Source organism: Hyperolius riggenbachi, chromosome 9 (assembly GCF_040937935.1).
Source record: "Hyperolius riggenbachi isolate aHypRig1 chromosome 9, aHypRig1.pri, whole genome shotgun sequence".
Lineage (NCBI taxonomy): Eukaryota > Metazoa > Chordata > Amphibia > Anura > Hyperoliidae > Hyperolius > Hyperolius riggenbachi.
The window spans coordinates 28,163,359-28,190,988 of NC_090654.1; the positions used below are offsets into that span (position 1 = coordinate 28,163,359).

Below are 27,630 nucleotides of genomic sequence, written 5' to 3' on the forward strand. Positions count from 1 at the left end.
GAGATATATCTTATTATCGGTGATACTGCAGATCATCAATAATCGGGTACAGATCTGTATTCTCGGTGATACTGCAGATCACCGGTAATCAGACCCTCTCTGTGTTACACCGATCGTTACAGAAACCAGTGCTTCTGACTTACAAGAAAACAGAAGTACAATTGGCATCGACACACCATCGTGAAAGGACATTGCTTCTTGCTCATGGAGAAGTGAAATTTGCAAATACCTTTTGTATTTACACAGGGGCTGAGCAATCTTTTAGTGAGAGGGATATGGAGGCTGCTATGAGGGCCGGATTTACCATAAGGCACTGTAGGCACGTGCCTACAGGCTCTTGGTGATGAAAAGGCGGCTCACTTTCCTAGTGCCTGCCTCCTTCCTAATGCAGAGTCCTGAGCAGAGCGCAAATGAAAGTTTACTGATCCTGCTCTCGGAATTCCACTGACGAGATCTCCCTCCAGTCGGGGGCACCTCAAGCTACTTAATACTTGGGGGCGCCTCTAGCTACTTAATATTGAGGGTACTTCTGACTACCTAATGCTAATGGACACCTGTAGCTACCTATGACGGGCAAAAGAAGGGAGGAGTATCAGCTGGACCAGTCTGTAACTTATGGTGCGGTTCGGCAGGGTTTGTAGGTTCATGGAGGGCGAAGTCTAAGGTGCCAGGACATCTGTGCCTATAGACTCCTGTGATGTAAATCAAAACCTGGCTGCTATATTGATTTTCTTTTAAAGAATGCAGATTGCCTGCCAATCCTGTAGAATATCTTCCTCCCGTACTTTAAAGTCTACCCGAGCCAAAGCTTTGGTAGAAAATCACATACGTACCTGGGAAGAGGGAAGCCTTTGGATCCTAACAAGGTTTCCCACAGTGCCCTCTGGTCCCCCCGGCACGTTTGTGGACCCTCCAAAGATTACCGACAAGGACTTGTCAGTAATCTGATTGGAGCCACGCTTCTCTTCAAGCACGACCGTATTGCGACTGCGCAAGTGCCGCCAGTGGGAGCTGTTTAGGCACAAGCAGCTCCATGCTATTGTACAGGCGTGCTGGTGCCAGGAGACGAGCCCGGATCAGCTGCCTGGTCTTGGGCAGCAGCGGTGAACCAGAGGACAGCATGGGAACTGGGAAGCCTCTGAAGGATCACTCACCTTCGGTAAGTACGTGTTTCTGGGCCCAGGCTTCAGCTCCAGTTCTGCTTAAAGAGGAACTTTAAGAAAAAAACACAGCCTTTGGGGGTACTTACCTCGGGAGGTCTCCTCTGGGCCCTCCGTTACTCTGTTCCGACCCTCCGAAGCTACTTGCTTTGCGTAGGTGCTGAACGCTGACAAGCGTCCTTGATCACGTGCCTGCAGGGCGGGAACGTTCTGCGCATGCACACTACATAGTTGTGACGTAGTGCACATGCGCAGAGCGCTCCCGGCTGCATGGGTGCAATTGAGGACGTGCGTCACTGGGCAGTGCCAGCACAGTCTTCCCCGACCCTCCCGACCAGGAAGTGGCTTCGGAGGGTCGGTACACAGTAACGGAGGGCGGTAGAGAACAGGGGAAGCGGTGGGCATGAGAAGAGACCACTGCACATGCCTGCTGCCCCAATTTTTACATTTCCTTTTGGACTAAGGCATCCTTTAAACCAAAGACCCGGAACAAGTATGAAGATCAGCTGCTCTAACGAAAGCCTGGTACACACTTTCAATTATGATTGGACAATTTTACTACCTCCATGTAGTATGAGGCCCCTTTCACACTTGCAGTGCAAGTGTGTGTTGCGTTACTCTGTTTTACCGCAGGGTAACACAACCGCAATGCAAGGCAATGGGGCCTAGCATTCCCATGGGGCATATCTGTCACTTACCTCTCGGTGGCACCTGGCTCCCTCTTCAGCCTTTTTGCAGCATCTCTGGTGGAAACTCTTATTATGTGAGTGCTGGAGGATGTCATAGAGTGGTGATCTATTCTACGCATGCACAGATTGCTAAGACTATAACTACGTTTGTGCAGAATGTTCCAGGCATCGGAGTAATAACAGGAGGCGCATGTGGCCAGAACCACTCATGCACAATGGAGCACGACTGGGTTGGATTGCAGATTCCACGGTGGGAGAATAAAATGGATCGGAAGATCGGCGAGGGTGCAGATTGGACATTTATAAAAATATCTTTGGCTGCAATCCTTTATAACGTGAAGGATCAAAACACAGTCCTCTTATGGGGCATTCCACCTTGCCCACCAAGACACATTTATTGCTTTAGAAAAGGACTTATGTGAATAGTGCAATCTCAAAAAGGCAAAAAAACTTTTCGAAAAAACTTTGACACATATAGAAAAAGGGGTATATCAAAAATAGTATAAAAGCACGGTTCTTCAATTTCATGCAATAAATCTTCATATAATCAATAAAACATCGCTTGACCAAATAGGCTAAATAGATGGTTAGAGCTTTGCAGGTATTTAATCCCAATCAAGTAGACTTAATAAGTGGTTGTAGCTTTACGGGTATTTTATCTCAAGGCAACGACACATGTTCGTTTCGGGCTCTTATATAAATTTGTATGCGCCCTTCATCAGGCCGTGATACCCAGCTCTGTGTGGCTCAACCAGAACAACCGAGCAGCGTTTCTTTTTCACCGCCGTTGGGAAGGTCACTTTTTGTGCGTCTGGTGAGTTCAGACGCCTCCTTCAATTTGGCTTTTTTGATTCCAGTCGGTTGTTCTGGTTGAGCCACACAGAGCTGGGTATCACGGCCTGATGAAGGGCGCATACAAATTTATGTAAGAGCCCGAAACGAACATGTGTCGTTGCCTTGAGATGAAATACCCGTAAAGCTACAAGCTTTGTCTTGGGACAAAATACCCGCAAAGCTACAACCACTTATTAAGTCTACTTGATTGGGATTAAATACCCGCAAAGCTCGAACCATCTATTTAGCCTATTTGGTCAAGCGATGTTTTATTGATTATATGAAGATTTATTGCATGAAATTGAAGAACCGTGCTTTTATACTATTTTTGATATACCCCTTTTTCTATATGTGTCAATAAAGTTTTTTTTTCGAAAAGTTTTTTTGCCTTTTTGAGATTGCACTATTCACATAAGTCCTTTTCTACAGCAATAAAGGTGCAGATTGGACTACAGAGGGTTGGAGGAAGTCCAGGTAACTATAAATCTATATACCGTATTTTTCGGAATATAAGACGCACTTTTTCTTCCCCAAAACTAGGGAGGAAAAGTGGGTGCGTCTTATATTCAAAAGGTACGGTTTTGGGTCCCAGAATATACTCACCTGATCCTGCCGCCGCGCTCCTCTTCTCCATCTGCGGTAATCCGAGGCTGCCCGATCATCCAGATTCATGTCTTCTGTATCATGAGGCTTCCCATTCCATAAGGATGCAGCTCTTTGGCGTCCCATCCGCCGCGTTCCTCATCGCTGCAGTCTCGGTATACAGACTGCAGCCTTCCGGTGTACGCATTCCTCTGCCCGATACTCTTCCTAGTTACCGCGTCATAGGCACTTCCTGGTTACAGTGCCTCTTCTGTGTGACCCGCAGCGCACGTGCGCCTGACGTCACGTGCGCTGTAACCAGGAAGTGCCTATGACGCTTTAACTAGGAAGAGTATCGGCAGAGGAAGGAGTACACCGGAAGGCTGCAGTCTATATACCGAGACTGCAGCGATGAGGAACGCGGCGGATGGGACGCCAAAGAGCTGCATCCTTAATGAGTGGGAAGCCTCATGATACAGAAGACATGAATCTGGATGATCGGGCAGCCTCGGATTACCGCTGATGGAGGACAGGAGCGCGGCGGCAGGATCAGGTGAGACACAGCAGAGGTTAGTTAGTGAAGTGTAGCATAGTGTAGTGTCGTTGGTGGGGGGGCAGAAGGGGTTAGTTAGTGTAGTGTAGTTGGTGGGGGCAGCATAGGTTAGTGAAGTGTAGTGTAGTTGGTGGGGACAGCAGAGGTTAGTTAGTGAAGTGTAGTGAGGTGTAGTTGGTGGGGGGCAGAAGGGGTTAGTTAGTGAAGTGTAGTTAGTGGGGGACAGAAGGGGTTAGTTAGTGAAGTGTAGTGTAGTTGGTGGGGACAGCAGAGGTTAGTTAGTGAAGTGTAGTGAGGTGTAGTGTAGTTGGTGGGTGGCAGAAGGGGTTAGTTAGTGAAGTGTAGTGAGGTGTAGTGTAGTTGGTGGGTGGCAGAAGGGGTTAGTTAGTGAAGTGTAGTGTAGTTGGTGGGGGCAGCATAGGTTAGTGAAGTGTAGTGTAGTTGGTGGGGACAGCAGAGGTTAGTTAGTGAAGTGTAGTGAGGTGTAGTTGGTGGGGGGCAGAAGGGGTTAGTTAGTGAAGTGTAGTTAGTGGGGGACAGAAGGGGTTAGTTAGTGAAGTGTAGTGTAGTTGGTGGGGACAGCAGAGGTTAGTTAGTGAAGTGTAGTGAGGTGTAGTGTAGTTGGTGGGGGGCAGAAGGGGTTAGTTAGTGAAGTGTAGTGAGGTGTAGTGTAGTTGGTGGGGGGCAGAAGGGGTTAGTTAGTGAAGTGTAGTGTAGCTGGCCAGTGTAGCCTAGATGGGGACATTTTAGAGGGGAGTAGGTTGGTAAGACGCCCCTGCACCAAAGACGCATCTAGGTTTAGTTAATTTTTTTTTCCTGATTTTTGCCATCTAAAACTAGGTGCGTCTTATATGTCGGAGCGTCTTATATTCCGAAAAATACGGTACATATATATATATATATAAATATATATATATATATATATATATATATATATACATATACATATATATATATATACATACATATATATTTCTCTACTAAAAAAATGTGTTTGACTCTAAACTTTATTCCCATCCTTTAAATGGATATATTACTAATTTTAAAATGTTAATATGAAGTAAATGAACCAGGATATGAAGGACCAGTGTGGTTTGAATTATAAAACAACATATTTTTCTTATGAAATCTTTATGGTATGCATGACTAGGGGTGTGGCTTAAGTGTCTCTCATCTCAAAAAGTTAGGAGGTATGAAAATGTGTTTTATTAAACTCGATAGAGGACCAGAGTGGTACGATATACAAATCTGGGTCTTTTGCGTTTGAATTGCTTGTTGAATGTGTGACTAGGGATACTATGTCCCACTTGCTTAACCCAAAAAGTTGGGTGGTATGATTGTGTTGATGCACATTTTATGCTAAGCTGTGGCACTTTAAAATACACAGGCATTCCCAATATTCACCGCACAAGTAAACAAGAGCTAAAACAATCGTATTATATGTTCAGCCAATTGCTTTGCCACCAGGTGCCTTTCCTTCCCTCTTTAGTAGCCTATTACACAGCCATATAATTCAACCTGCAGGCTTCGCTTTTTAGGCTTTTATAACTTATTGCATTAGAAAAGTAATAAATATAAAAACAGTAATAATAAAATATAATTATTACATAATAATAATAATAGAGAAATAAGGAAGGACTGGTATCCAAGCAGTCACAAGGAAGTCAGGAGGAACACCTCCTCTCCAGCCAGCTCCATGGAAACCCATCCTGCCAGCAGTCAAAATGGCGGCCGCGCATGATTCCGGCATGACAGGCACTTCCGGTTCCGGCGCTCTTTTCTCCGGCCATCATGGTGGATGAGGCCACTCGCCGGGTGGTGTCAGAGATTCCGCTGCTGAAGACCGGGGCCAGCCCTCGGGACAAGGAGCTGTGGGTGCAGCGTCTGAAGGAGGAGTACCAGGCGCTCATCAAGGTGACGGGAAGAGGGGATAGAGGTGTGTTTGTGTAATGCTTCCCCCGGGGACTCTAGAGCGGTGAGAGGTTCCGGGTGTAACGGGGCGCGGAACTGCTGAGTTTACCACACAGCTGTGTGGGAGGAGCTTTGTACTGGACAGCCCCGCCTCAGCTACATGTAGCGCAGGGCAGTGTATGGCGGTGAGAGGAGTTTGTGAAGAGACAACCCCACAGGTCGGAGCAGTGCTTTTCAGCGCTGCTAGCTTTGGGCGCAGCCAGCGCCGCCATAGACTGTAATAGGAATCAGTCTATAGCGGCGCTCAGTGAGGAAGGTCGGCTCCGTCAGAAGACGGAGCCGAAGTTGTTTAAAAAACACATTAATTCGGCCTCCAGCGATCGCTGGAAGCCGAATTATTTCATTCCCCCACTATCCATGTCGGCCTGGAGGGGGAATAGTAATTAAAACGCCCCGGACTTGTGCAGAAGCAGGACCAGCCATTTAACAGCTGGATCCTGCGCCCAAGTCTACCAGCGCCGTATTCAAATGTACGCCCACAGGTTCTTTCAACAGCTGCTGAGCGAGGGTATGATTGCCCCGCCCCTAGCTCCTCCCAGCTGTAAACAAACCAAACATCTGTCATGGAAGGTATCTGAGGGTCCCTAGTAGTGGAACTTTATTCCACAATTTTGTATTTGAGGGCTGGTTCACCCTGTGAGCGATTGAGCTCAGCTTGCCGACCACCAGCTATCAGCAAAGCTCTACAGCAGTGTCACCCTATGAGGGTGATCTCAATGGCAGCATTTCAGTTTTTAAAAAAATCGAAAATGTGCTGCCTCTACCATTTAACCCCCCCCCCCCCCCCCCCCGAGATAAATGATATAGCGCATGCTGGGCCACACGCCCTTCGTTGTACTCTCGCAGCTGGGAGTATTCCGCGCAGGCGTAGAAAGCTCCCGGACACGGGTGCGCGACCGAACCATGCATCTGCTCAAGGCTGGATCATTTGCTATTCTTATTTACTATTTATATAGCACCGACATCTTATGCAGCGCTGTACAGAGTATATTGCCACTAACTGTCCCTCAGAGGGGCTCATAATCTAGACCCTGTCCTATCATAGTCATATGTCTATATGGTTTAGCGTATGTAATGTAGGTTAGAGCCAATTTAGGGGGAAGCCAATTAACTTATCTGTGTGTTTTGGGTTGTGGGAGGAAACCCACGGGGATAAAATACAAACTCTTTGCAGATGTTGACCTGGCTGTGATTTGAACCAGGGACACAGTGCTGCAAGGCGAGAGCGCTAACCACTATGCCACTGTGCTGCCGGGTCAGATAGCAGCAGAATGGAGAGTGTGTTGGGGAAACCTCAGGTAAGTATAAATATGCCTATATAGTTTATCTCAGGTACACTTTAAAAGCACATTCCTTTAAAAATCGCTTTGCAAAATGTTTGAAGCTTGAACTTGGTGTTATTGTGGATTGAGTCTGTGAGGGTTAGATATAGGCTACTTTCACAATGGGAAGTTGCGTTCCTTGTAAAAACAGGACAGCAACCCAATGGTGGTAAAAAGTTGCATTACACATTATGAGAATGTTCGGTTGATTACAGTGAAGCATACAGTCAATGAAAAGTTAGCTTCTCTGCCACTAATGCACTCATTATGTGTAACGCAGAGTGCATTAGAAGTCGGGAGTTGGTGCATTTTTTTCCTGACTCCGACTCCAGACTGCACCAGGACTAAAGAGTCGGAGCCATTTTTGGGTACCTGAAAAAAATTGCACCGACTCTGACTCCTAACTGTCAGGCTGCAGAAGCTAATTTAAACCTCTATTCTCCTGTGTTAAACAGTTTAGAAGGAAGCTCAAAAGCCATTAGTGAAGATAAACATTTCAGTTACCTTTGATGTGTGCTTATCTTAAAGTCTGTTATAGACCCATAAAGACGCAAGCCGCAGCTAAACTGCAAAGCATTCTGGGGCCCTCCCCTCGGCTGCTAATGAGACAGTACAGGAGCTTCTAATCAGTCCAGTGCGAAGCACTGATAAATCTCGGGCAGACTACACTGCAGGAGTCAGCTATTGTTCCTAGCCACATGGCTCATTAATATTCACTGCACACTGTGTTGTTCAAGAACGAGCTTATCTGTGATCAGAAGCAGGCAGGACATGACGACACATTTGGCTTCACAAACATGGAGCCTGCCATGAGCTGTCAGGAGCATCTATCTCTGCATATACTATATACAAAATCTGTGAAATCCAAACGTGGACAGTGAAATGCATATGTAATGTAAGTACAGCCAATCTTTAGCTACTGATATATGTGTTTATTTTCTCTGAGACCCTATACCTAACAGCTCCTCTAATTCAAATAGAAAACATGATAAAATGTTCTATTTTTCAGATAATACACACACCACACCCCCACTTCTGCTAAACCAATCAAAACATAGTTACTTGTGCTGCTTCAATAAAGCAGCCCCTGTTATATATAAATACCATCTATGCTGTAAGAATAAAACCTGATGGGTAGCTGTGTCACTCAGGGCCGGGCCGACACATAGGCTCAGGAGGCTGGAGCCTCGGGGCGGAGCTCACTGCTGTGTGGGAGGGGCGCAAGGAGCAGGTCTGTGTATTGCCTGGCTTGGCTTGCCGCCCACTACCCCCGCTGTGTATGCTGCACTCACCACTTTGCTGGCTGCAGTGCTGGCTGGCTGCTGGGGAAGACGAGCGGAACAGATGAGCTGTATATAATCAGCTTTCTGCTGCTCGCTGTCCCCAGTCTTTCCTGGCTGCGTGCGTATAGAGAGCGCCCCTCCCCTCCTCTCTTCTTCATGTGACACTGACTGAGGGGCGGGGCTGAGCACTGTAACCCGGGCATTTCGATCTACAATGAAGACTGGAAGAGAAGAGATAGCTATGCGGGGGGAGAGACACTGCAGGGAGAGGTATGTTCAGACCATAATATGCACACATGATTCTGCTCTTCTCCAGCCCACACACTGCCTGTGTTCCTGGTGCTTGCATGATAGATCAGTTTCCCTAATGCTGCCTTGTTTGTGCACTACAGGAAACACTCAGCTGAGCTCTCTCTCTCTCTCCTTCCCTGTCCCTGAAGCTGCTGCATGAGTATATCGAGGTTTTAAGATTACAGGAATAACTGCAGCTTTTTAACACCCCAGAGCTGGGCAAAGGAGAGCACAGGGGGGAGTGACTATGTGCTGTGTCAGGTGTGTGATAATGCTGGCTTCTATGTCACTAACTCCCCTGCCCCTCTCCCATTCCCTATCACTCTATTTCTCCGGCATCAGGCTATATTCTGTGGGGGTGTCCTGGGGATAAAAACACACTTACCTGGGGCTTCTATCAGCCCCCTGTAGCAGTAATGTCCCACACCGTCCTCCTCCGATCCACCGTTCTCCCCCGCCGGCTCCGGGCAATTATTCGTCTGACGACAGACGAATAATGCGGGCTCTCGTTCGTGTCAGTGGAAGCTTACTGCGCAGGTGCAGTACAAAGGTTTCTCGTACTGCGCCTGCGCAGTAAGCTTTTGATGATGCCGGCGGAAGCGAGCAGGCGCGCGGCCATTGGCGCCCAGCCGCAGTTGAAAGCGTGCCACGCTGGACTGGAGCCGGCGGCGGAGAATGGCGGATCGGAGGAGGACTGCGTGGGACATTACTGCTACAGGGGGCTGATAGAAGCCCCAGGTAAGTGTCTGTATTTAACCCCAGGACACCACCACAGAACCCCTTTAACCTCCCCCCAAGGACAAAGGAAAACAGAGAAATGCACCCTGTATGTATTTAGAGAGTTTAGCCTGTCTAATTCCCCCTCATCTGTGACTAATCACAAGTTGTAGTTTGATCTCACCCCTGTGCCTCCTGATTGCCATGGCAGATAAGACATATAAGCTCATTTAAAAGCTCAGGATATTAGCAATGTCTGCTTCCATGAAAGCAGGAAGTAGACACACTGCAGATTTATTGCAGGATTTGTATCAGCTGTAACATCGAAATTTTTTTCTTTAAAGGTTATTATACTGTTGCCTATCTTTTAGAGCAGAGAGGAAGTTCAGGTCCGCTTTAAAGTGGCCACTACCGATACAATTTTCCGGACAATCAGTCATCCTAGACCACTAATGACAGCTTGCTGGTATATCTAATTCGATCAAATTGATGGAATCGATCCAAAAAAGTATCAATTCCATTAATCTGAGCAAATTGGATAGCAGCTTTTCTTTCATTAGTGGGTCCGAAAGATCGTTTCTGATCAATGTTATCAAATCAGACGATCAATCATCTGGAGAATTGTATAATTAATGGCCACTTTAAGTATTTATATAGTGATGATGCCCTCCATAGCACTTTGAAGAGTACATAGCAATATTGCTGATTATTCTCAGAGCTTAAACTGTAATCCTACCATAGTTGTAGTGTAAAAAGTCTCTACCACATTAATATGTATTTATATAGCACTGACATGTTCTGCAGCACTTTACAGAGTACATAGTCATGTCACTGACTGTCCTCAGAGGAGCTCACACTCTAATCCTACCATAGTCATAGTCTAATGTCCTGCCATATTATTATTATGTATTTATATAGCACTGACATCTCCTGCAGCACTTTACAGAGTACATAGTCATGTCACTGACTGTCCTCAGAGAAGCTCACATTCTAATCCTACCATAGCCATTGTCTAATGTCCTACCATGTTATTTATGTATTTATATAGCACCGACATCTTCTGCAGCACATTACAGAGTACATAGTCATGTCACTGACTGGCCTCAGAGGAGCTCACAATCTAATCCTGCCATAACCATAGTCTAATGTCCTACCATATTCACATTATTATGTATTTATATAACATTGACATGTTCTGCAGCACTATACAGAGTACATATTCATGTCACTGACTGTCCCCAGAGGAGCTCACAATCTAATCCTACCATAGTGTAATGTGTCCTACCATATTATGTATTTATATAACACTGACATCTTCTGCAGCAGTACTGTATACAGAGTATATAGTCATGTCACTGACTGTCCTCAGAGGAGCTTACAATCTAATCCTACCATAGTCATAGTCTAATATCCTACCATATTATTATTATGTATTTCTATAGCACTGACATCTCCTGTGTTGGATTCAATGTGTTTGATCTTTGTAAGCTTACTGCTCACTCAGTCATCAGAGAGCTGCACATGCGCAGTAAGCTTACGGAGCAGGGGGGGGGGCGCACTTGGGCAGCTCAGCCTCTGTTGATTGTGGACCTTGTCCCAGCCCTGGTGTCACTAATAGAGATGGTCAATGAGATGGAAATAATTCTGTGTTGATTCTGATTTATGCAAATGTATGCACTCCCTTTGCTCATGAAATCAAATAATTTGATATGTTGTTAAAATTTGGTTTAGTGACTATGAATTAAAGGGTACCAGGTTTACTTTGTTACTCAGTAGTACTATACTCTACATATGCACTCTCCACAGAGCTGCAGGGAATCCACTGAGAATGTTGTGCACATTGAACACAGAGGTGTTGTCTATCACCCATAAACCTGGTTCAGATTGTACCTGAAGAATGTGTGAGGGATGGAACCCACAAGAGTGTTTTATTGAGCATTTTGGCAGCGCTGCGATACGCTAGCGTTTTTCCAAAACGCTTAGCTGATGTTAATGGATGGGGCAACTTCCACAGGAGCGTTTGCGTTTCCCAGAAACGCAAACGCAGGACCTGCAGCATTTTGGGAGCGTTAGCGCTTCAATGTAAAGTATTGAAACGCTAGCAGAAACGCTCATCAAAACCTAAACTGAGCGGTTTTGCTAGCGTTTTGCGGTTCAGCACACTGTAACAAAATTAAAAATAATTCACAGGACCAATCAGGATAAAAACGCAAAACGCTACACAACCGCTGAGCAAAAAAATACACTGTTGCAAAACGCGACCGAAAACGCGCATGAATCCGCTTGCAAACCGCTCAGACAAAACGCTAGCGGTTGCGTTTGTGGATTTCAGTGGGTTCCAGGCCTAATAGAGGAAGAATCCCCTCATTCCCCTGCAGAGTACCTGCACATCACTCTTACATGTACCCACAGTTACATTGCCTAGGGCCTGATAGATGTTCTTTGTTCTTGTCTGTACCTTCTACTGGTACTCTTACCAAGGACTAGTTTTATTCTATGACTAAAAGTATTAGAGGCAGAAGATCTGCCGGATATCCAGGTAAGGGTCGTTTCCACTGAAGTGAAAACCGCTCCGAATCCGCAGAGTTTCCCGGCAGGCAAATCGTGCGGGAAAACTCTGCCATTAGGGGGTAAAAAAGGGGCAGAGAAATTCGTACCGCGGAGGGTAAAGTGGTTAATCAGCGCTGTACAGAGCATATAGTTTTGTCACTAATTTTCCCTTAGAGGAGCTCACAATCTAGTCCCTACCATAGTCATATGTCTATGTATGTATCCTGCAGTGCATGTATCGTAGTCTAGGGCCAATTTAGGGGGAAGCCAATAAACTTATCTGCATGTTTTTGGGACGAGGCAGGAAACCAGAGTGCCTGGAGGAAACCCACGCAGACACGGGGAGAACATACAAACTCCTTGCAGATAGTGACCTGGCTAGGATTCGAACTGGGGACCCAGCGCTGCAAGGCGAGAGCGCTAAACACTACACCAAAACGGATGCTTCCAATGTCCCCCTCCATACCATTGCCGCTGCCCAGGACCCAGTGGCAATGGCCACTATAACATATGACAAGCTTGTGTACCGTATATACTCGCAAGCAAGCCGAATTTTTGACCCCCCAAAAGTGGGCCAAAAGTTGGGGGGTCGGCTTGCTTGCGAGTCATGGGTGGGTGGGTGGATAGGTGCTGTCCCTCCCCGCTCCCCCTGCGGCCACCGCTGCTATTACCTTAGGCGGCGCCGCTTCCTCTATCCCCGTCCTCCTCCGGTAACTCATTCACAGCAGCGCCCCCCCGCTGCTGTGATGACGCAGGAAACCATAGAGAGCGGTTCCCATAGTAACGGCATCGCCGCTACAGGAAGCCGCTCTCTATGGTTTCCTCGTCATCACAGCAGCGAGAGGCGCGCTGCTGTGAATGAGTTACCGTAGGAGGACAGGGATAGAGGAAGCGGCGCCGCCTAAGGTAATAGCAGCGGTGGCCGCAGGGGGAGCGGGGAGGGACAGCACCTACCCACCCACCTACCCACCCACCCATACTGGGGCACTATGCTAGCTATACTGGGGCACTATGCTAGCTATACTGGGGCACTATGCTAGCTATACTGGGGCACTATGCTAGCTATACTGGGGCACTATGCTAGCTATACTGGGGCACTATGCTAGCTATACTGGGGCACTATGCTAGCTATACTGGGGCACTATGCTAGCTATACTGGGGCACTATGCAAGCTATACTGGGGCACTATGCAAGCTATACTGGGGCACTATACAAGCTATACTGGGGCACTATACAAGCTATACTGGGGCACTATACAAGCTATACTGGGGCACTATACAAGCTATACTGGGGCACTATACAAGCTATACTGGGGCACTATACAAGCTATACTGGGGCACTATACAAGCTATACTGGGGCACTATACAAGCTATACTGGGGCACTATACAAGCTATACTGGGGCACTATACAAGCTATACTGGGGCACTATACAAGCTATACTGGGGCACTATACAAGCTATACTGGGGCACTATACTAGCTATAATGGGGCACTATACAAGCTATAATGGGGCACTATACAAGCTATAATGGGGCACTATACAAGCTATAATGGGGCACTATACTAGCTATAATGGGGCAGCACTATACTAGCTATAATGGGGCAGCACTATACTAGCTATACTGGGGGCACTATACTAGCTATACTGGGGGCACTATACTAGCTATACTGGGGGCACTATACTAGCTATACTGGGGGCACTATACTAGCTATACTGGGGGCACTATACTAGCTATACTGGGGGCACTATACTAGCTATACTGGGGGCACTATACTAGCTATACTGGGGGCACTATACTAGCTATAATGGGGCACTATACTGAGCACTATACTAGCTAAACTGGGGCACTTCACTAGCTATACTGAGCACTATACTAGCTATACTGAGCACTATACTAGCTATACTGAGCACTATACTGAGCACTATACTAGCTATACTGAGCACTATACTAGCTATACTGAGCACTATACTAGCTATACTGAGCACTATACTAGCTATACTGAGCACTATACTAGCTATACTGGGGCACTATACTAGCTATACTGGGGCACTATACTAGCTATACTGGAGCACTACCTACCTATACTGAGCACTATACTAGCTAAACTGGGGCACTTCACTAGCTATACTGAGCACTATACTAGCTATACTGGGGCATTTTACTAGCTATACTGAGCACTACCTACCTATACTGGGCACTATACTAGTTATACTGGGACATACTGGGGGGATCACGCGGCCAGCGTTTCCTACCCCCGGCTTGCATGAGGGTCAATCATTTTTTCCTGTTTTTTGGGGTAAAAGTAGGGGGGTCGGCTTACATGCGGGTCGGCTTGCTTGCGAGTATATACGGTATATGTTCCAGGGATCTGCGCACAGCGATAGTGAGGGCGAGGAGGACACAGGAAGCCTCCACAGGATCCAGAGGCTTCGCTCTGTGTAGGAAAAGGTGCCTACACACATCCAATATTGATTGGCCAATCGCTGAACAATTTTACCGATTCCATGTAGTAGGAGGGCCAACAGGCTTTGAATACTATGAATAGATGCTATATATATATACACTCTCCTATTATATGGAAGTGTACCAGGGTTTATACTGATATCATCTATCAAGCTCTGGCCAAATATGACTATTAGTTCAGATGCTTGCAGCAAAGCTGTAGACCACCAACCCCTATACAAACCTGAGGGGAGGATGAGCTGGGATAGACAAGCACCCAGCTCTGTACCCAGTAAAAGCTATGGGCAATAGCTCTTGACGGCTGTTTGTCCAAAGCCTGAAAGAGGAGATTATGTATCTGGTTTTTATGTTACAATCTCCTGGTAGTTGAACTACTGGTGCATTTACGGTACATACACTTTTTTTTAATACATTCTCGGTTTTGCTTTGCAGTATGTAGAAAATAACAAGAAAGCTGACAATGATTGGTTCCGATTAGAATCGAATAAAGATGGGACGAGGTAAGACCTGAGTGAGATCGCTGGCGTAGATTACTTGGCACAGTAGCATTGTAATGTATTGACTTTTTTCTTCCTGTGTTGCAGGTGGTTTGGAAAATGCTGGTACATCCACGAATTATTGAAATATGAATTCGATGTGGAGTTTGACGTGAGTTTTTATTTAGACACCTGTTACTGTGCTCTATTAGATTTTTCAAAGCATTAACAGGTCTAAGAACTGAACAAACCCTTAAAGGGAAGGTCCAAGCAAAATAAAAAAATGAGTTTCACTTACCTGGGGCTTCTACCAGCCCCAGGCAGCCATCCTGTGCCCTCGTAGTCACTCACTGCTGCTCCAGTCCCCCGCTGGCAGCTTGCCGACCTCGGAGGTTGGCGGGCCGCATTACGTGCATTTTTACGCATTCCCGCTAGTGCAGGAACATTAACACATACATTTTTACGCATTACTGGGTCAATGCGTAAATTTTTTTAAGGGTCCTTCCCTTTAAATGGGTAAAACAAAATAATCTTCTTTTCCCTGATCCCTTGGTTCAACCCCCCCCCCCCCCTCCAGATTTGCCAGTAAAATCATTAGGGGTAATTCCTGGGGGGGCTCAGCGCATCTCTGATGGAGGCCATTCGGAGGCGGCCTGGTGTTGCGCTGATCCACCTTTTGCGCAATTTTCGATTTTATTTGATTAGCCGCACCCAGGCTATGCATATACATAGGTTAGGATTTAGTTAGTGTTAGGCCCCTCCCATGGAGGATTGACTTCTTCGCAGTGGGAGGGACGAGTACTTAATAGGTTGCATGCAAGCTGTTAATGGAAACCAACATCCTCCTCTAGTGGTAGACAGGTCATGTGTATGCTCGGTGTGTATTCGACCCCACAAGTGGGGCTTGCACTCTTTTGCAGGTAGGCACTAGTCTGTTTTTAAGTAGCGCTGCTCATTTCCTTGCTATGTACTAATGTAATTCGTTTTTGGTCAGCTGCTCCCACTTAACAGCCATGCTTTTGGTGTATATGCAGAGCTTCTGTTTGGGTTCAAGGTGCGTCTGTAGTTCCTGGGGGGGCTCAGCGCATCTCTGATGGAGGCCATTCGGAGGCGGCCTGGTGTTGCGCTGATCCACCTTTTGCGCAAAAATCATTAGGGAGACTGTGAAATTAACACATAGATTTCATGTTTGATGCAGCTGTTTCAGAGTGGTTCCTTTTCGAAAAATCAGTCCCTTGGCCAGAGATCTGTTAGCAAAGTATGCCACTGCCAGCAGTCATGAGTGCAGACGCAAGCACTGAACACTTCCAGCCTTGGGAGCATGCCTGGCCAGTCCGTGCATGCGCGATAAAGCGTAACTTGGCCAGGCTATGGGGCACTATTGTGGGTGACAGGGGCCACCTGGGGACACAGCCAGGGACTGAGCGGCCTCAAGGGGGCTTAAGGAGCCCCATGTAAGTTTGGTAACTGAGATGGCTTTCATCTCAGGTACACTTTAAAGGAATACTGTAGGGGGGTTGGGGGAAAATGAGTTGAACTTACCTGGGGCTTCTAATGGTCCCCCACAGACATCCAGTGCCCGCGCAGCCACTCCCCAATGCTCTGGCCCCGCCTCCAGTTCACTTCTGGAATTTCAGACTTTGAAGTCTGAAAACCACTGCACCTGCGTTGCCGTGTCCTCACTCCCGCTGATGTCACCAGGAGCGTACTGCGCAGGCCCAGTATGGTCTGTGCCTGCGCCGTGCGCTCCTGGTGACATCAGCGGAAGCGAGGACATGGCAACGCAAGCATAATGGTTTTCAGACTTCAAAGTCTGAAATTCCAGAAGTGAACCGGAGGCGGGGCCAGAGCGTCGGTGAGTGGCTGCGCGGGCACAGAATGTCTGTGGGGGACCATTAGAAGCCCTGGGTAAGTTCAAATCATTTTCCCCCAAACCCCCCCCCCCCCCCACACACACACACACACACACACACACACACACACACACACACACACACACACACACACACACACACACACACACACACACACACACACACACACACACACACACACACACACACACACACACACACACACACACACACACACACACACACACACACACACACACACACACACACACACACACACACACACACACACACACACACACACACACACACACACACACACACACACACACACACACACACACACACACACACACACACACACACACACACACACACACACACACACGCACACACACGCACACACGCACACACACACACCCTTACAGTATCCCTTTAAAGGACACCAGAAACCAAAGAGGGATATTAAGGCTGCCATATTTATTTCCTTTTATACAATAAAAGAGGGATTTCCACATTTTTGTCAATAAAGTAAGTTAATTGTGAAATAGTGTTGTTTTTTTCGCATTTTTGATTGACATCTGCGGCAAACTTTTGCACTTTCTAATTGGCCTAAACTGATTTCAGCAGCACAATACTGACTATCTGATTGGTCCAATGTTTCAGTTTTGTGATTGGACTAAAATTTCCGAGTCTAGGTAATGCGGTATTTCCGCAGAATTCCGATTTCCGCATACAGTCTTCCACTGCGTAGAGTCGATTTCCAATCATGGGAAACTCGGAATTTGACAGCTCATCCCTACTTATAGCTGAAATGTGTGTTCTGTATGGACCTGCTGTTTCACGGGTGACTGTCAGGAATAGATTCTGCTTCTTACAGTTAGAGAGGAACTCAGCCAACATAAAGAGGAACTGTAACCAAGTATTGAGCTTCTTTACCTTCTCTCAAATAGATCATCAGGGGGGGGTCTGTGTGGCTGATATTGTGGTGAAACCCCTCCCACAGTGTGATGTCATGAGCAAGGTCCTGACAGTTTCCTGACTGTAAACCTCGTTGCATTGTGGTGAAAACAGCTGTTTCCAACTGCCAAGCAACCAGTATCGCCCTCTGTGCAGATGTATGTCTATAATGGGTGTGGTTATAGACTGCAGTAGTTGGTGCTATTTGTTGTTTTTCATGTCTGCCAGTAGTAAAGAGGATGACCTGCAGGCTCATTGTGGATCAAACAACTTGAACAAATTACATGGCGCATATCAATCATTTCTTGATAATTTCTTGATCTCTCTCTATTTTTTAACTTCTCATTTTGCAATGTATTTTATTTTTTTCCCCCTTTTCGATAAACTTCCTCTTCAACTCGTTGTCATTTTCCCATAGATTCCGGTCACGTACCCAGCCACAGCCCCCGAAATAGCCATTCCAGAACTGGACGGGAAGACAGCAAAGATGTACAGGCAAGTATGGGGTTAAAGCTGAAATCCAGACAGCTATGTACATAAACAGGCCCCTAATCTATGACATCACATTTCAGCCACATGCCTCTACTGGTTATTGAACTGGTCACATGATCACAGTTCTGTTCCAAATTCCAAAGTCATTCTTCTTGGAGGAGTGTGTGAGCTGCAAACAGGCAGGCCCTGCATCTCTTCAGACTGGGCGTCCCTGGCCAACGCAATGCATGGTAGGAGATGTAGTCCAATAACCTCCCTAGCAGTATGACCACTTCTGGTTTCTTGAGTCTAAAAGTGGTGCAATTTTTTCACAAGCGTTTAGACCCTAAAAGCAGGAAAAACATACTGCTACATAGATCTGCAGCAGTCCTGCACTTACTCACCTCCCCTGGATCCAGCACTGCAATTCTTCCTCCGTCAATTAGGTGGCGCTCTACCCCTATAGTAAGATTGCCGTCTGTCATCACGACAACAGATGATGATCTCACCAAGAGGGATCATGAGCCTCTGAGGACTGAAAGAAGGACGGCTGCCAACGTCTGGATCCCAGGGGAGGTGAGTTAGAAATGCAGCCACACTGCGCTATTTATCCATACCTCCTGGCGGCTACCACGAGTCAGGCTCTGGGTTACCTCTGTGAGCTGTGTATTCCTTGCCCGATCCTGACTTGGGGTTACCGCTAAGGAGGTTAATGTGATTCCATCTCCCAGATAGGTTTGCAATGTCACAGTGGCTGCTTTTCACTTCCTCATCTGAGACCCATGAAGAATCAAGATGGAGGCGCTGATATAGACATTGGGCTAGATAAGTAAATGCCCAAATGCCCCCACCCCCTCCCCCCAAAAATATGCACACTGTTTATGAACCACCCTTTGGGAGAGGTTCATTTAATTCCTTACTCGAATATGGTGCACCGGTTTTTCTTTAAAGAGACTCAGACTAGTATTGAGGTGTTTTTGTTTTTTTTACTTACCCGGGGCTTCCCCCAGCTCCATAAGCTCTGATGCGTCCCTCGCCGTCCTGCAGTCTCCCATTTAACCGCGGTGAGCCCTGGTAACAGGCTCAGTAACATCAGTTCTGGTCTACTGCGCATGCACAGTAGGTCCAGGCATGTGCAGAAAATCCAGACTGGCTTCGATTGAGCCTGTTACCAGGGCTCACCGCGGTTGAACGGGAGACCGCAGGCGGACGGCGAGGGATGCATCCATGCTTATGGGGCTGGAGGAAGCTCCGGGTAAGTAAAAAAACTGAGTACTTGTCTCTGAGTCTCTTTAAGAGATAATTAAAGAAAACCTGTAACAAAAAAAACCTCACCTGGGGGGTACTCACCTCGGGTGGGGGAAGCCTCCGGATCCTATTGAGGCTTCCCCCTTCCTCCTGTGTCCCACGGCGGCGAAAAAAGCTCCCCTAACAGCGGGGATGTAAATAATTACCTTCCCAGCTTCAGCGCAGGCGCAGTATCGGCTCTCTGCTCGGGGATAGGCGGAAATAGCCGATTGCTGTCGGCCCACTCTACTGCGCAGACGCAAGTCTCCTGCGCCTGTGCAGTAGAGCGGACCCGACAGAGATCGGCTATTTTCGCCTATATCCGCGCGGAGAGCCGCAACAGCGCCACCCACTGGAGCCAGGAAAGGTAAATCATTGCTTGTCGAGGGAGAATTTCCAGACACTTCGGGGGAGCCAGCGTTGGATTGCCTGCAGCTACAGGGGAGGGGGGGAAGCCTCATTGGGACCCTGAGGCTTCCCCCTCCTGAGGTGAGTACCCCCCAGGGGAACTTTTTTTTTGTTACAGGTTCTCTTTAAAGGAGCTGTTGGTGCTTCTGATTTATCATATCAGCTGAGATAAAAATCGGAAGTATAGGAACACCTTTAGTTTGTTGATGATAGTTGCAATGCTTCCAGTTCTGTGCAGCTAATTACTCACGGGGACGGGATTTACTGGGCAGTCAGTACATCAGAAAGAAAACAAGTAAATACTAGTGCCTCGTACACACTGTGCAATTTCCCATCAGATAGATGTGTTGAATCAATTATTTACAACAGGTCTGATTTCTGATCGTTCTTCTGATCGAAGAAAGGATCATTTTTAATGGCTAAAATGACTTGTGTAGCACTGATCTGTAATAGAAATGTTTTAATTATTATTTTTTTAAACTAACTTTAAAGGAAACCTGTAATGATAAAAAGTAAGTTTCATTACTGCCGACTTGCAAGTTGACGGCTCCTGCATCTGTGCTGCCATGGCCGTGTGGATGCTCGTTCGCGCTTCCGTCGCCGGGAGAGTCCTGTACATGCGCAGTATGAGAAAACCTCGCATTGCACCTGTGCAGGACGCTCCCGGTAAGGGGAACAATTTGCGATAATGAAACTCAGCCACAGTAGGGACCGGAGGATCGTTCAGAGACGGCGCAGGGACAGGGAGGATGCAGGGGGCTGGCAGAAGCACCAGATAAGTGATTTCCCCCCCCCCCCCCCCCCCCCCATTACTGGTTTCCTTTAAGGAACAGAGACTCATTTGGAAGATGTTTTGATGTTCTAGAAGTTGTCTCTTCATTATAATTTTTTTTCTGTCATGTATTTTCTTCAGAGGAGGGAAGATCTGTCTCACAGAACACTTTAAGCCTTTGTGGGCTCGGAATGTACCCAAGTTCGGCCTGGCGCATATCATGGCTCTGGGGGTGAGTGATATTCCTCATCCTCTACACAGACATTGCTACTACTCTTTGTCACAGTGTGGAAGGGAATCTGAAGTAAGAGGTACAGTGGTGTGAAAAACGATTTGCCCCCTTCCTGATTTCTTATTCTTTTGCATGTTTGTCACACTTAAATGTTTCTGCTCATCAAAAACCGTTAACTATTAGTCAAAGATAACATAATTGAACACAAAATGCAGTTTTAAATGATGTTTTTTATTATTTAGTGAGGAAAAAAACTCCAAATCTACATGGCCCTGTGTGAAAAAGTGATTGCCCCCCCTTGTTAAAAAATAACTTAACTGTGGTTTATCACACCTGAGTTCAATTTCTGTAGTCACCCCCAGGCTGATTACTGCCACACCTGTTTCAATCAAGAAATCACTTAAATAGGAGCTATCTGACACAGAGAAGTAGACCAAAAGCACCTCAAAAGCTAGACATCATGCCAAGATCCAAAGAAATTCAGGAACAAATGAGAACAAAAGTAATTGAAATCTATCAGTCTGGTAAAGGTTATAAAGCCATTTCTAAAGCTTTGGGACTCCAGCGAACCACAGTGAGAGCCATTATCCACAAATGGCAAAAACATGGAACAGTGATGAACCTTCCCAGGAGTGTCCAGCCGACCAAAATTACCCCAAGAGCACAGAGAAAACTCATCCGAGAGGCCACAAAAGACCCCAGGACAACATCTAAAGAACTGCAGGCCTCACTTGCCTCAATTAAGGTCAGTGTTCACGACTCCACCATAAGAAAGAGACTGGGCAAAAACGGCCTGCATGGCAGATATCCAAGACGCAAACCACTTTTAAGCAAAAAGAACATTAAGGCTCATTTCAATTTTGCTAAAAAACATCTCAATGATTGCCAAGACTTTTTGGGAAAATACCTTGTGGACCGACGAGACAAAAGTTGAACTTTTTGGAAGGTGCGTGTCCCGTTACATCTGGCGTAGAAGTAACACAGCATTTCAGCAAAAGAACATCATACCAACAGTAAAATATGGTGGTGGTAGTGTGATGGTCTGGGGTTGTTTTGCTGCTTCAGGACCTGGAAGGCTTGCTATGATAGATGGAACCAGGAATTCTACTGTCTACCAAAAAATCCTGAAGGAGAATGTCCGGCCATCTGTTCGTCAACTCAAGCTGAAGCGTTCTTGGGTGCTGCAGCAGGACAATGACCCAAAACACACCAGTAAATCCACCTCTGATTGGCTGAAGAAAAACAAAATGAAGACTTTGGAGTGGCCTAGTCAAAGTCCTGACCTGAATCCTATTGAGATGTTGTGGCATGACCTTAAAAAGGCGGTTCATGCTAGAAAACCCTCAAATAAAGCTGAATTACAACAATTCTGCAAAGATGAGTGGGCCAAAATTCCTCCAGAGCGCTGTAAAAGACTCATTGCAAGTTATCGCAAACGCTTGATTTCAATTATTGCTGCTAAGGGTGGCCCAACCAGTTATTAGGTTCAGGGGGCAATTTCTTTTTCATACAGGGCCATGTAGGTTTTGAGATTTTTTTTTTTACTCACTAAATAATAACAAACCATCATTTAAAACTGCATATTGTGTTCAATTATGTTATCTTTGACTAATAGTTAACGGTTTTTGATGAGCAGAAACATTTAAGTGTGACAAACATGCAAAAGAATAAGAAATCAGGAAGGGGGCAAATAGTTTTTCACACCACTGTATATGGAGGCTGCCATATATTTATTTCCTCTTAAAGGACACCCGAAGCGAAAATAAACGAATGAAATAAACAATTGCATCTCTATTCCTTCTCCAAAAAAATGACTTTTTAAGATATTCCACAGTTTTATTTTATGTTTAAATCTATTTTTTAAGTTTTAACTTTTATTGTTTTTGTTCAAAGACACAGTCATTGAAGTATGCCAGAGGTAAAATCTATGAACTATTGATCCTTTTTATCTCTTTCCTGCTCACAGAAGCCATTTTCTGCTAGGAAAATGTTTCATAGTTGAAATTTCTTATCAGTGAGGGTCACACTGTTGTCACTTCCTGTCAGGACTGAGTCAGCCACTTACATACCTGATATTTAACTCTGTCAGGCAGAGAAAGGAAAAAAAAAGGAACACAGCATAGTTATTTGTGTGCTTGGCACTGTACAAACACATCTATCTCATCATGTCACATGTCACTTCGGGGATCCTTTGAACAATACCAGTTGCCTGGCAGCCCTGGTGGCTTTTTTTGGCTGCCATAGTGTCTGAATCACACCAGAAACAAGCATGCAGCTAATCTTGTCAGATCTGACAATAATGTCAGAAACGCCTGATCTACTGAATGCTTGTTCAGGGGCCGTGGCTAAAAGTATTAGAGGAAAAGCAGGATAGCCAGGCAATCTGCATTGTTTAAAAGAAAATAAATGTCAAGACTCCATGTTTCTCTTATTTCAAGTATGCTTCAAAGAAAACCTGTGTAATTAGCAATTTTTAAAGAGACTCTGAAGCGAGAATAAATCTCGCTTCAGAGCTCATAAATAGCAGGGGCATGTGTGCCCCTGCTAAAACGCCGCTATCCCGCGGCTAAACGGGGGTCCCTTCACCCCAACCCACCCCCCGCAAAAGTGTGTCGTAGAAAGGTCGCAGAATTTCCCTTCCTGGTTGGGGCAGGGCTAACGGCTGCAGCCCTGCCTCCAGTCGCGTCTGTCAGCGGCGCATCGCCGGCTCTCCCCCGCCCCTCTCAGTGAAGGAAGACTGAGAGGGGCGGGGGAGAGGCGGAGATACGCACTGACAGACGCGCGTGGGGCAGGGCTGCGGCGGTTAGCCCTGCCCCAACCAGGAAGCGCTCCCCGGGTGTATCGAGGGGGATTTGGGGGTGAAGGGACCCCCGTTAAGCCGCGCTATAGCGGCGTTTTAGCAGGGGCACACGTGCCCCTGCTATTTATGAGGTCTGAAGCGAGATTTATTCTCGCTTCAGACTCTCTTTAACAAAGTTTCTGATGGAATCTAATTGAGACTTATTGTAGAAGTGTGGCCTGTTACCTGCTATATCTAGTCCATTTTAATTTTATCATTTAATTTTTGATTTACGGACCACTATTCACCTTTTTTTTGGGGGCTACCTCTAGCGATTAGTAATTTTGCATTGCAACTTCTGTTCTCTAAACTTTTTGTAAGGTCATACGCAGTGCATACGCTGCCTATTTACTGCTAACAGTGGCATGGCAATAGGGGGTGCAGAGGTTATGCAGGGCCCTCCCTCAATGGCAGTTTTAACTCTTTATTGGTCCTGAGCTGGTAATAACCACTTCTATACATTCTTTCAAAAGTGGTAATCCTTAAAGGACACCCGAGGTGACATGGTGTCCCGGGTCGGGACCGGGTCAGACTACAGCATAACCCTCGCGGATAAGTAATTACAGCCATAAAACACTTTCCTGTCATTAAATTACTTCTGAGAGCAGGAAAGAGATAAAGAGGGTCAATAATTCATAGATTTGAGCTCTGGTAAACTAAATGAAGGTGTCATTGAGCAGCGACAATGAAACGGTAAAATCTTAAAAACTAGATTTAAAGTGAATGTTTACAGAATTAAAAAGAAAAAGTCAGATACTCACCTAAGGAGAGGGAAGGCTCGGTCCTAATGAGCCTTTCCTCTCCCGGTGCCCGGTCCCGCGCAGGATCCCCCGTGGCAGTATTCGACCAGTTTGGTCAAATACTGCCACTTCCGCATGCCTTCGGGAGCTTTCGGAAGCCTTCGGGAGCACTCGGGCTCCCGATGACGCGGCCGCTCCATACTACGCATGCGCGAGCGCCCTCTATGACACACTCGCGCGTACGTAGTATGGAGCGGCCCGTCTTCGGAAGCCCGAGTGCTCCCGAAGACCTCCGAAGTCCCTGCGGCAGCGGACGCGAATGGGGGAGCCAGCGCAGCACCGGGAGAGGAGAGGGAAGGCTCATTAGGACCGAGCCTTCCCTCTCCTTAGGTCAGTATCTGACTTTTTTTCTTTTTTAATCCCATTGGCTTTAAATATAAAATTGTGGGATATTTAAAAAAAAGTCATTTTTAGGAGGAGGAGGATAGATATAATTGTTTTTCTCATCAGTTTATTTTCACCTCGGATATCCTTTTAACAAGCTGTTCCACATCCCCTCCTTGCACATCCAATACTGTGGCGGTGCTTGGCAGGTTTTTGTGCACCATATAAAGGGGTATGTATTGCTATGAGTGCTTGTGTGCTTTTGGAGGGTGGGGGGTGTAAAACCTGCACTGGGGCCCATAGCTGCTTAGCTACACCACTGATTGCTCCCATGGATTTGCGGAGACACCCGTCCTCCACACACGTGCCTGGGCATAGCAGCAGCCGTGCTGAGACACAACCAGTTGATTTTCTGCTGCATAACCACCACTAGGGGCTCTATTCACAATCATTTTCCGCATATGGAAATGCACTTGTGGTAAATTCCTGACTGAAATAAGAGCATCTTGACATTCACAACATTTTACGCAATTTCCTCTGCATGCGTAAAATTGTACGCATCGTTTTCCAAGTGCGAAATAATGTCCGCAAAAGTCGGTAATCCCTGCAAAAAAACATAATTCACACAGAACAAGGGGCGCATTTTTTCTGACTTGACTACCGATTTTTATATCGCCTACAAGTACTTGATGATATATTTTGCTTCCCATTGACTAAGATGGAGTCTGAAGCCTTGAGCGCTGTGTTTGCTGGACTTTATTTATTGTGACGAAAAAATTTTATGCAGCTTTTTTATTTTTTTTTACGCATGGTTTCCGCATGTTTTCTACTTGATTCCGCATGTTTCCCCAATGTTTTTAACATATTGTTCCCGAATGCGGAAAACGTGTAAAATTTTTAGTGAATGTTGAAAAAAATGCGGAAATTATCACTGCCGAAAATATAGTGGTAAAAAAAATCCCTTTCCACATGTCTGATTGTGAATAGAGCATAATGAGGGAGATTTATCAACGCATTACCGACAGTTTTTTCTTCTTAATCTGCTCTAACCAGCAGGGAAAACAGTTCTGCATGATATGAACCTTCTTAAATCCTAGGTAATGGCAATTTAGCATGAATTTCTAAAGCTGCACTACAGTTAAGCAAACTGCAAATCCATCCCTAAACTGGTGCAGATTAAGAAGTGCTTGATAGCAGTTCTACAGATGTAGAACTGCAGGTAGACATGATTGCAGAATGCAGGCTAGACATGATTTGTGATGTGCCCCTCCCCCCTGCTGAATTCCTCCTCAGAGCCTGCTGCTATCTATACAGCAGGTGTAATGGTTACCTCAGCAACAGCAATTCCCCTCACACACTGCACTGTCTGAGAGACCTTCCTAGCTCCACCTATTTAAGAACAGTTTTAGAAGGAATCTGCACTATCTAATGATTTCTTAAGATGCCAGAGACAGTTCTGCACGGATTTCTAAAAACCTACCAATATTTTGTCTCAGACACTCTTGATAAATCTGGCCCAGTGTGTGTCAACAGCCAATGCACGTGGCTATGAACGTTTGCCATTCAGCTGCACTAAACTGTAAACTGTTTTCATGCTCTTCTTCTGTTAGTGTAGGTTTCTTCTTTAAAGTGGACCTGAACTCTTGTACAGGACAGAGGGAAAACCTAGAGAAATGCCCCCTGAATGTATTTAGAGAGTTTAGCCCCCTTCTCTGTGAATAATCACAAGTTGTAATTTGATCTCTCAGCTGCGTCGGCGCAGGAATCTCACTAGCCGTGGCAGAGCATTAAATTTGCAAACGCAGGATGTTAACTCTATGTCTGCTTCCATGAAAGCAGGAAGTAGACACACTGCAGATGTATTGCAGGATTTGTATCAGCTGGAACAAAGTAATGTTTTTCTTTAAAGTATGCTGCTGTTTATCTTAAAGGAGAGGGGAAGGTTTAAGTTCAGTTCCGCTTTAAAGACCCCAAAATGTAGATTAATAATCACCCAGAAAGGACTGAACAGCCCCATGGAAGTTGCTGATGCTATATAATGATTAAAAATAATTATCTTACCACTGTGTGCTTTCTCTATGTGCTCTCTGTAAAGCACTATGTACTCAGAGGCGGGACAAGGTCCTCCAGCACCCAAGGCTGAGACACCAAAGTGCGCCCCTCCATCCCTTCCACCTCAGCCGTCACACACTGATTGCTATTAGACTAAGAGGGCCACAAGGCCCACAACCTCCCCAACACCTTAATCTCTAGTTATCTGGCTTACAGTCACTGCCATGTATCTCCTTTTCTTATTTCTTTCTGCTTCAAACACAATTAGGAATGACAGCTGAATGAATTGTGCGCCCCCTCCTACACTGCGCCTTGAGGCTGGAGCCTCTCCAGCCTCTGCCTTGGCCCGGCCCTGCGATGTACTAATGTTATAAGAAATAAATAACACATTTTATCTGTTTATCTTGCAGCTGGGGCCTTGGCTTGCCGTAGAGATTCCCGATCTGATCAGCAAAGGATTGATCAAACATAAGGACAATTCATGAGAATCCGCCACAAGACCAATCAGCCGATCATCGTTTACAGACTAAAGAGGGAGGAGCCATGATTCAATGCTGACACTTGATGAGGGCATCAGAATCCATTCACCTACAGTTATTTATGTCTTAATGTACGATGCTGACCACAGCATCAGATTTATCAAACTAATCAACGAGCATTAACATTCAGGCTAATAAATATTCAGCTCCATGAGCAACCCTGGTCCCGTGTCTGCTGTACTCTACTGACTTGCAATCC

The 27,630-nt window shown here is 46.1% G+C and overlaps 1 protein-coding gene across 1 annotated transcript; it reads left to right on the forward strand.

Annotated features, from left to right (window-relative positions):
• The first annotated feature begins 5,583 nt into the window (after positions 1-5,583).
• Positions 5,584-27,585, forward strand: UFC1 (ubiquitin-fold modifier conjugating enzyme 1). The gene is made up of 6 exons (XM_068251442.1): positions 5,584-5,732; positions 14,851-14,918; positions 15,003-15,066; positions 18,126-18,202; positions 20,787-20,877; positions 27,303-27,585. Exons 1-6 carry the CDS (start codon positions 5,610-5,612, stop codon positions 27,375-27,377), a joined length of 498 nt encoding a protein of 165 aa, XP_068107543.1. The 5' UTR covers positions 5,584-5,609; the 3' UTR covers positions 27,378-27,585.
• Positions 27,586-27,630: the final 45 nt, after the last annotated feature.